Source organism: Hipposideros armiger, unplaced genomic scaffold (genome assembly GCF_001890085.2).
Source record: "Hipposideros armiger isolate ML-2016 unplaced genomic scaffold, ASM189008v1 scaffold_334, whole genome shotgun sequence".
NCBI classification, from domain to species: domain Eukaryota; kingdom Metazoa; phylum Chordata; class Mammalia; order Chiroptera; family Hipposideridae; genus Hipposideros; species Hipposideros armiger.
Window position 1 is genome coordinate 1,574,430 of NW_017731684.1, and position 9,810 is coordinate 1,584,239.

Consider the following 9,810-nt stretch of genomic DNA (forward strand, 5'->3'; position numbering starts at 1 on the left):
ACACACACACACACACACACACACACACACACACACACACACACACATATATATAAAAGAAAAAGAAAGAAAAAACAGATCTGTAGTGGCTGGGTATATTTACTCTCTTCATTGTGGTAATTGTTTCATGGGTATTACATATGTCAAAACTTTAAAGATTCTATATCTTAATATGTAGTCAATTGTATCTCAATAAAGTTATTTAAAAAACAAACAAAACTCTGCTTTTGCTGAGTCTTACACAAATTAAAGCTGTGTGTGTGCACAGCCCCCCTCCCCCCTTTTAACATTTTGGGAGCCTAGGGGAAGAGTACAAATGTAGGTAGGTGCCTTAACCCTCAGCCTGCCCCACTTGTCTCTCCAGGCCAGGCACCATCCAGCTGTCCCTGGTTACCTCAGGTTTAGGGTGCTATGTGTAGGCAGGAGGGGCTGAAAACAGGCCAGGGGCCGAGATCCTGAGAGCTGAGGTCGTAACTTAGAAGGGAGAGCTCCGCTCCAGGTGGGGTATCTTGCCCCAGGGACTCCCACCCCAGCGGAGGGTGTGGTTTGAGGAGGGCAGAGTGGAGGCCTTTGAAGCAATGCTGGTCTGCAAGGAGATAAGACAAGAACTGGGAGTGTTTAAAATGTTTATAGCAATTAGACATGACTGCAACAGCCAAGCACGGGACCAGTTTTCTAGCAATTTGCGTTTACTGAATTTTACAAAAGCAACCTGTCCTCGATGGATTGGACACATATAAAAAAATTACAGAAAAAAGATCCTTCACTGCAGGTAACTGAAAGCCTGCTCTAAAGCACAGCTGTGAGCAGAGGCTCCTCAATAATCCTGCTTCTGAAGTGTGGTAAATGTGGGGCGTGCTCTGTTAAACAAGGTTTCTGGTCTGACCTTTGGAGGCTGCAACAGCAATCTGGCTGATCCCTCTTTACGCAGTTCTGGGTGGAGTACTTAGCTGCCTTTAAGGCGGTGATGACTGTGTGTGTGATTCCTTTGCACATGGCTGTCTTCCCACTCAGAATCTGAGATGAGCTGCCATTTTGGGGGGGGGGGTAGGGGGGTAGGAAATATCAGTGGAAAAAATTATGGCTTTTTTTTCTTTTTTCATTTGAACATGGAAACACAGGCAGCACTGTTTCTCCCTGTATCTCCAGTCCACTGGAGTCATTCCCTGAACGTAACTGACGGGGCTCCTTACCTTTTGCACACACGACTTTGCATTCAGGAAAAACAGCTCCACGGTGGTTTTATCTTTTAAAAATGATATGCTCTCAATGTAAAACCTGAAAAACAGTTAACAGAAATTTGTTTCTTTAGATCTCTTTCCCTCCCTCAGCATGACTTAGTTTCCCCAAAAGCAGAGAAAGAATTTTGAGAAACTAGGAGATGGCTGTGCTTCTCACCCACCCCTTTCAAAGAAATCTGCAACATGTATGTATGTAAGTGAATGTTCGCATATATGTAGATAAAACCTCTTAGGTTATTTTGTGTGTTGGAAGGTGAATTAAAGTGAAACCCAAAATAGCATCCAACTGCAAACCCAGCTTCAGCTGTGTTGCCCATTTTTTGACATGTCTGGGTCTGGGAGCCCACAATACCTCAGACAGCTTCCAAACAAAGCCCAGGTGAGCGCTGAGGGCTGGAAGCTGGAGCTGGCTGAGTAAGCACTCTACAACTGAACCTTGAGGCCTGCTGGCGGCCCAGTGTTTTTCAGACAAGGGGTGGGCCCCGGTGGGCCCCCATTCACCAGGAGAATTTCAATAACACCCTCCTCCTTCCCTCTTATCCTTCCAAGGCTCTGGGCTTTCCGTTGGCTGGAAGCCAAACTCCAAGTAGTACATAATCTTGGTCTTTTCTCATGCAAATCAGAGCGTTCTGGGCCCCACTCTCCCCAACCCGTTTCCTGGACTTTGCTCCTTCAGCTAGTGAGGCCACAGGTTGCAGGTCCCTCTCTTAAGGAGAGCTCTGATAGCTCCATGTGAGGAGGGGAGGGGAGTCCATTACAGATTCTGTGTCGTAATCCTAAACGATGAAGCTGACCGGTGCTCTGTAGTGGGGAAAAGGGCCAGATAACGCCCAGAGTTTTTCTGAAGTGTTGGAGCCCTGCTTAACAAATAATGCATGAAGACACGTAATGCCCCAAGACAGCTCACAGCTTGGGTCCTGGAAAAGACTGACTCTCATGCTGGTGAGAGTGAAGACAAACCGCAGCTGAAGTGGCACAGTGAGCTTGTCCTTAGCTCCGCAGAAATATGATAGGCCTTGGCATCTGCTCTCCCCGCACCACTCTTCAACAACGACAAAACATTTAATTAATAACTAAAACTGAAAAAGGCCATGAAAGATTTTATCACTGAGATGGTAAAATCATTTGAAAAATTCCACCTCCAATGTTGAATCATCAAGGGAAGTTCCAGAAAGAGAATAAATCCTTTATATTTTCAATTATAAGGGTTTATCTCATTTATGAGATTAGCGAAGATTGATGAGTGTTAGGATTGTGAGAAGAGAAAGTTAAGGATTAAAGCAGGGAGGGAAAGGAGGGGCTGGGGGGATGAATAGGCTTTGGAATCAGAAAGACCTAAAACAGAGTACCACCTCCATGTGTGGCCTTGGGCAAGTTAGTTAGCTTCTTTGTGTCTTTTCTAAAATGGGTATCATGATTGCACTTAACTTCACAGGGTTTGGGGAAGGATTTAATTAATATATGTGAAACAATAAATTTTAACAATTATTGATAAAAATCATTTTCTGGAATTTAATCCAATGTGGTTTGGCAGAATGACATCAGCTTTGAGTCTCAGATCCTTAGGGGGGATAATGATGCTTACCTAGTAGGGTAATTTAAATGAGATATAGAGGGAACACTCAGTACAGTGCCTGTCACGTGACAGGAAGTCAGAAAATTCTAACTACTATGGCTCAGCAAAACTTGCATTACGTTAAAAAGGCTTAAAAGACATGATGAGATTTGAACTGTATCTGAAGGCTAGGAAAAAACAGGACTCTGAAGGATAAAAAGAAATTCAGGTGGGGGAAATCCTACAGGTAAAGAGCATCTCTTTTGGGTAATGTGGTAAGCATTTGTAGTGTGGCTTTCGCCAAGATAGAATTTGTTCTAATCTGGGTATTCTCCCGTCAGTTTAGCTTCTCCTACTCTGGCCACTGCTGGACAGACCAAGGATAGTCACCTGACTCAAAGGCATCCAGGTAAGCTGTCTGTTGAGCAGCCTATGAGGTAGGCTGGAAAGAAGAGAGTTCAGCCAGACAGAGGCTCCTTATGTGGGATAAGGAATGGACAGACCAATCATGTATGATGTCTGAGAAAGACAGGTCAAGAGGGAAACAGTGGAGGCAAAGAGAGGCACTAAGCAGAAGCCATGAATCAGGGAAAGAAAGACAAGAGTCAACAGCAGGAGCTGATGGGGCAGAAGCAGAGAGGAATGCGTCGCTGCAATGGTGGACACGCACAGGAGATCTGCAAGCGGCTGCTGCTGTAGGTTTGGGATGACCTGTGTTACTAAGTTCCTTGCATCCTGAGGGACTTCACAGTTCAGCTAGGTGGTGGTGGTTTCCTGCTTTCTTTGCTTTTGCATGTACTTTTATCCCTTTCAACTAAGAAAACACAAGAGGTTTCCAGTGGGCAGTCTGAAAGGGCAGCAGCTGCAGTATCTCAGCTAATGTTTCCTGTGATCTTACCTCTGTGCAGGGCCATGTGCTAAGTGCTTTCCATGTGCTGTTTCATTTAATTCTCGCAACAACCCAGGGTGGGATACCTATCATTACCCCATTTCACAGATGCAGAAATTGAGTTCCAGAGATTCACCTACATGGTGGAGCTAGGTCTTGATTTAGGTCTGTTTGACTCTACAGACAATGCTCTTAAGCAGAACTCCGCCTGGCTGCCTGTGCTCGTTCACTGAGCCAGCGTTTGTGGGGAAACTAAGCAGCTCAACCACGTTAAAAATAGGCAGAGAAATAAGACGCGTGTAATATTCCCTATGTGAACATATATATACACAAGCACCTTTATTCTCCATCGCTTCAAATAAGAGAACCAGAAACAGTGGACAAAAAAAATATAGAATAAGGTGATAAGATTTGGAATGTACCTGTGAAATACCTTTTTAAAAGTTGAAGGAGTAGCCTCAGAATGGGAAGGTTTTCCCCGAGGAAGTAATTTCCCTGCCCTATAAAAGTCCCAGGCCAGACTAGTGGATCTCAGGGTCTGTTTCCTCCACGAAGATTTGGTGATTCTTTTTCCCTTTCATTTTTAATTACTTCAATATCCATCTCTAGCACAGGACTGTATTAAAAGCATAACCTCAGTGAATTTTCACACTACAAAGTTCATACTAACTCCTTAATATTTAAAATCCAGCCCTCATTCAAATTTTCCCTTTGTCTCCAAAACTTCTTTTATTTGGTTTGTGTGTAAACAAATAAAGCTGCAGTAGTCTACAGTAGGAGTCACATATGCCCAAAGCCTTAGGGGCTCCTGGCCGGGTGTAAAATTGCTGAGCACCGTCCTTCTACTCAGCTAGAGCCCCCTCCCCAAGGTGTGCGCACAGCCAGTCAGATTCCTTAATCCTGGAACATAAATATAATTAGAATGACCTAAATATCAAAGATGGCTGGAGCCCAGTATTCTGCAAGCAATACCCTGATGAAACTGTCCATTGGTTTCTGCTCTCTACATCCCTGCAGAAGCCTGGGTTCCTATCTTTTCTGAGGCCTTGTTGGCTCAGTTTTCCTTCAATTCTATTAGTCGGCCACCATTGCTTCCTATTGCTGGCAACCAAAGAATCCAAATCAATAGAGGGCTTCTACGTGCTCAACAAGACAAAGGACTACACGCATCATTTCCTTTAATCTTCAGTACAACCAGATACTGTAGGTAGCAGATTATAAACCCATTTTACAGATGAGACATAGAGCATCTTTCCCAAGACATGCAGGTGGGAGGTGGTGGAGCCATGACTTAAACTAGCGCCTGTCAGGATTCAAAGTTCATATTCCAAAATAATATGCTATCGTGCTTTCTTACAATGACAATGAAATACACCATGTGCACAATGCATTGAGCCCAAGGGAAGGATGCAGTGAACTCAGCTTATGAATCGAGAGGGAGAAGGCTGCCAAATTGAAACCCATAGGACTAAGTGTCTGTCACAGGACACTATGTCCCCTCGGACAATTGAGCTGAGTCTTAAAGAATGCATGAGTTCACCAGGTAACAAAGGTAGGAAGGGCATTCCAGGGAAAGGACATATCAGCCAGGCCAGTCATCTTGCTAGTCTTCGAGAAGTTAAGAAACCATCTGCAGGGAGCTGGGTGGCTCAGCACCAAATCAGCTTGTGGCCTGTCCAATTCTGAACAGATACCTTTGTACTAGAAACTGGGTTCACCTTGTTTCTGAAGCCCAGGCCCCTGATTATACCCCAGTTCCAGTAAACAAGTCCCTATCTTGTTTCCCATTATTTTCTGGCAACTTGCCCTGTTGCCTTCTACCTTTCTGCCTAGGCATCCAATTACCTGCCCTCTGAATCCACGATCCCATCTCTCCCTCAAGGGGACCATTGTAATGACTTCATATTTATGGAGTGTATGAAAAGTACAGAGGGTCCTCCGGGAGAATGGCTCCCCAGGTACACCTATCAACATGTACCACTAACTGAAAACAAAACCTAGGGCTTCTTTATAAAATGAAATGGACTATCCCAAACTCATAAAATAAAGACCTTTTGTTTCAGCCCCTTTTTAGCAAAAAGATACTGTTTCCTTTCTGCATGCTTACTGTGAGCGATTTCCCTAAGATTTTGTGAAGATGAAGCCATGGCTAAATTTTCAGCCTCAGAATGAACCCAGCCCTTTTGGAACACAGCCCTTTTGACTACACATATGTTTTAAAGACAAATCTCATACAGCATAACAAGTATAATTTCTTGAGAAGAGAATTTGCTTGGAGAGGTTTTGTCTCTACTTTTCATGCTTCTCCCATTAGCATTTTTTTCTTTTTTTGATGAGACAGGTGTTCCTCTAACCACTTATCAGTGATAACAGTCTCAATGACATGACAGCGATGGCTTGGAGGGGAGGCAGGCCTGTTAGCCAGATGACAACACATGTATGTCCAAAGCAGAGTGCTCCGGTTGTTTGGAATGGGCTGTCCATTGGCAGTCTCTTACATATAGGTGGCCAATATTTTCATCATGGTCAAAGTCAACACCATGGATTTGGGGAGATGCTTCAACACTGATGGGTCCTGGGCCTTAGGTCAGCAGCTTGGCTTCTCAGTGCCTTACTCTCCTCCCTTGCTCCACACATCAGAGAAATGAGAGATGTTTTAAATGTGTTCAACATAGCGGGAGGCAGGTATGTAATTCAGCAGTCAATGAGTGGTGGAGATTACTACTATATTATTATTATCTCTCTACTGATGGGACTGTAACAAAAGGCATTGACTTATGGGAACTTCTTTAAAACTTGAACTTCATAGACAAGAACAGAAATTCTAAGTATCTTTTGTAAGCTCTCTCTTTCACGGAAGCAAAATACCACAAAAATGCCTATTTTGACACAGAATAGGAAATACTATGAAACGAATGCTCTTCTGACAAGTTATGACTTTTCTTGCCAATTTTTGAACATATTTTCTTTGTTCTCAGGGCCTTTGCTATGTTTGAGTGATATATTCCAAGAAAGCGAATTGGCAGGAGGTACTCAATTATTTCACATCCTGAACAGTGCTGAGTTTATGACTGGCATCCCGTGAGGGCTAAATTAAAATGCCTCATTTCAGGTTTCATTCATTCATTGTGAGTAATTTTAGTCACTCACTGCAGACACCTGTGTGAACAGATTTCCATAAGACCCTAACTCACATTCTGAGCAGGGAGATCTCTGTTTGTTGCTTGTAATAACCCTGCAACATCATGGTCTGAATTTATAATGTATGCTGAAGGTAGCAGTGGAGTTTAAGTGTATTTCATGTTCTCCAAGCTACTATTCAGTGCTTGTGGGAGTCCTATAGGTGCCCAAGGGAAGCACTATTTGCTTCTATAATGTGCGCCCCTATCAGGAAAAGTCTTCCGAATTTCCAGACACAGCCAAGAGAATCAGAGAGTACCCTTCAAGCAGGCCTGTAGAAACCTGCCCTGTTGCTCCTCTGCCACAAGGCCACTCGTTGCGAGATCTCCAGGGAAGGGCTGAAGGCCCAGGAGGGTAGGGCTTTGCTGTGACCTGTCTCAAAGGGGAGGGAGTCCTCTGCCCCAGGCAACTGTGAAGTGTCAGGGCCATGCTACGAATTCCAAGTGCTTGCTTCTCCTCTGCAGAACTGCAAAACAGTGTGCTCCCTTACTCCATGAGAAAGTAGGGACAGGTGCTCTGAGAATTAGGCAGGCGAGGTAAGCGGGATAGGGAGGTGAGGGCTGGGCCTGGTGAATGAGGAGTCCAAACCATAAGATTCCCCACCCAAGACAAAAGTGAATGGATGAGAACCAGGCATCCCAAACTGCCCAAGTTCATTATGGAGTGAACATTATGGAATGTTTCACACACTGAAGAGTCTCTGGTTTTCATATCATGAAAATAGTTAACATTTATTGTTATTATTATAACATTTATAACACACATAATCCTCTAACAGCCCCCTATAGCCAGCTCCGGCTCCATTTTATAGGTGAAGAAAATAGCCCACAGAGGGGTGCCAAGAGCCATATAGCTAGCACATGGAAATGCTGGGATTTGAACCCAGGAATGACTAATGCACTGGTTCTCATCGGGTGGGTGGGGTACATTTAGCAATGTTAAAGACGCTTTTTGGTTGTCCTGATTTGGAAGGTGTTCCTGGCATCTCACGAGAGGTCAGGGATGATGCAAACATCAGACAGCACAGCATGGCTCCTGAACCAAACATCAATAGTGCCACTGTGGAGAGACCCTGTACCAAAGACCAAGCTTTTAACTTCTGCATCCTGTAGATTTTTTCATCCTTCATAATACAAATTCTTTCATTTGCCCTTCTGTGTCACCCTGAGGAGAGATTACAGAGGAGAGTGAGCAGATTCCACAAAAGATGTCTGATGTTGGATTAGGGAGCACACTGAGAAATATGATCCTGTAAGAAAGTGGCGTCAGGATTGAGCATAAGTTTTGAAGGATTCTGTGTCCTTCTGGAACTCTCATAAGAATTGGGAATGTTGGATCCTCAAAGATGGAGGCCACTAACCAATTGCCTGGAAGTTCAAGAATGAGTTAGGCCACTTAGGAGGTCACAGTTGATATTAAGGCAACTGACAGTCACATTCCCTGGGTTTGAGATATTGTGCATTCAAATGGGAGTGTGTGGGTGGGCAGTGAGCTCTGGCTGACTCATGTATGCCCTCAAACAGCCTCTGATGAGCTTACAGTAGGAGGAATCAGTAATTTCTCTGGGGTTTTTTATCACATTCCTCCGTGAAGAGAAGAATTTTCCTGTCCTCTCCGTATTGTAAATTACCTACTCTGTGATAGCTTTAGAATAACTCATGGCTATTCAGTCATCAACATTTTAACTTTTCTTCCTTTTTTCACTCCTCACACTTGAGTAAAAAAATTGCTCAACTCATATGTTCATTGTAGGTGAAAATACATAGACAAGCAAAAACAAATAAAAAGCATTCCTACAGTCACTCTACCCAGAAATTAACTACTGTTACATTTTGAACTTTGATTTCTATCCATCTAAATTTTGGCATAAGTGCAATCCTGCTGCAAATATTGTTTTGTGGTCTGCTTCTTTCCCCTAGAATATACTGGGAGCATCTTTCCATATCGATAGATCTCTTTCTAACATATTTCTTATCTGTTGTATTGTATGACACGTATTTGGCTCTTTAAAAAAAAAAAATCAGGCCAAATGTCACGGACCCACATGTTGTAGTCAGGATGCTTCTGTCAGTTAAACTCCTTCTAAAGGCCAAATGTTCCAGAACCATGCCAGGGGGTGCTGAAAAGGCACTCAGCGGTCTTTCACAGACTCTGGTTGCAGTGTGGATGGAAAAGGCGTGACAGGTTAAACCTGACAAATTTAGGAGACTAAAACTAAGATGGCGTGAACACACACACACACACACACACACACACACACACACACACATTTTTAACTAAGTGGGTCATGGTGGGAAGCCACATCTTCAGCTTCCTCATCAAGTTAATCTGTGCCTTTTCAGTGGGCCTGTTGTCTTTCTGTACCTAAAACAACATCTTTAATCCTTTTCCTGGACCAGAGCTAACCCCCCTCCCCCTCACAAAATTCCTCATTACCATGCTTATCTCCTGATTACCATCCCTTTGTGCTGTAAAAAGCTAACTGTTAGCTATCCTGCACCCACCTATGTAGAAGAAGTACCTGTCTGTCCAATTTACTTCTATCCAATCCCAGAGGTTTCCCCGCTTTGCTTTCCCCCTCCCCCTTCATCTATCACCAATGGGTTTCATGTAACCCTCCTCCTTTGATTTTATGTATAAAATAAACTGTAAAACTGCCATTCTTCGGAGCATTTTCTCAATCCGTTGAGATTTTGCTTCCCGGCAATTGTCGACAGTTTGGCTCAAATAAACTCTTACAAGTTTTCTCTTAGGCTGGATGTTTTCCGTCAACAGCAGCAACTTTGACAGAAAAGTAGCAGTTTCCCCCCACATTTCCTACTAGAACTCTCCACTTAATGTGGTGAGTTCTCAGCCCCAAGTGTCACAGACAATGCTTAGGGGACTAGGGCATAGCAAAGGTGACTTGGAAAGAGAAGGTAAAGAGGGGAGGAGGAGAGGGAAGA

At 43.7% G+C, this 9,810-nt stretch overlaps 1 protein-coding gene across 6 annotated transcripts in view; it reads right to left on the reverse strand.

The window, feature by feature from the left end:
• The window catches only part of FRMD4B (FERM domain containing 4B), a 373,285-nt gene that overhangs the window by 108,385 nt on the left and 255,090 nt on the right, over nucleotides 1-9,810 (reverse strand). For all 6 annotated transcript variants that reach the window (XM_019661070.1, XM_019661071.1, XM_019661069.1 and 3 more), the window contains one exon: nucleotides 1,194-1,278. In XM_019661070.1, the coding sequence (XP_019516615.1) occupies nucleotides 1,194-1,278 (85 nt within the window). The remainder of the gene's footprint in view (nucleotides 1-1,193; nucleotides 1,279-9,810) is intronic.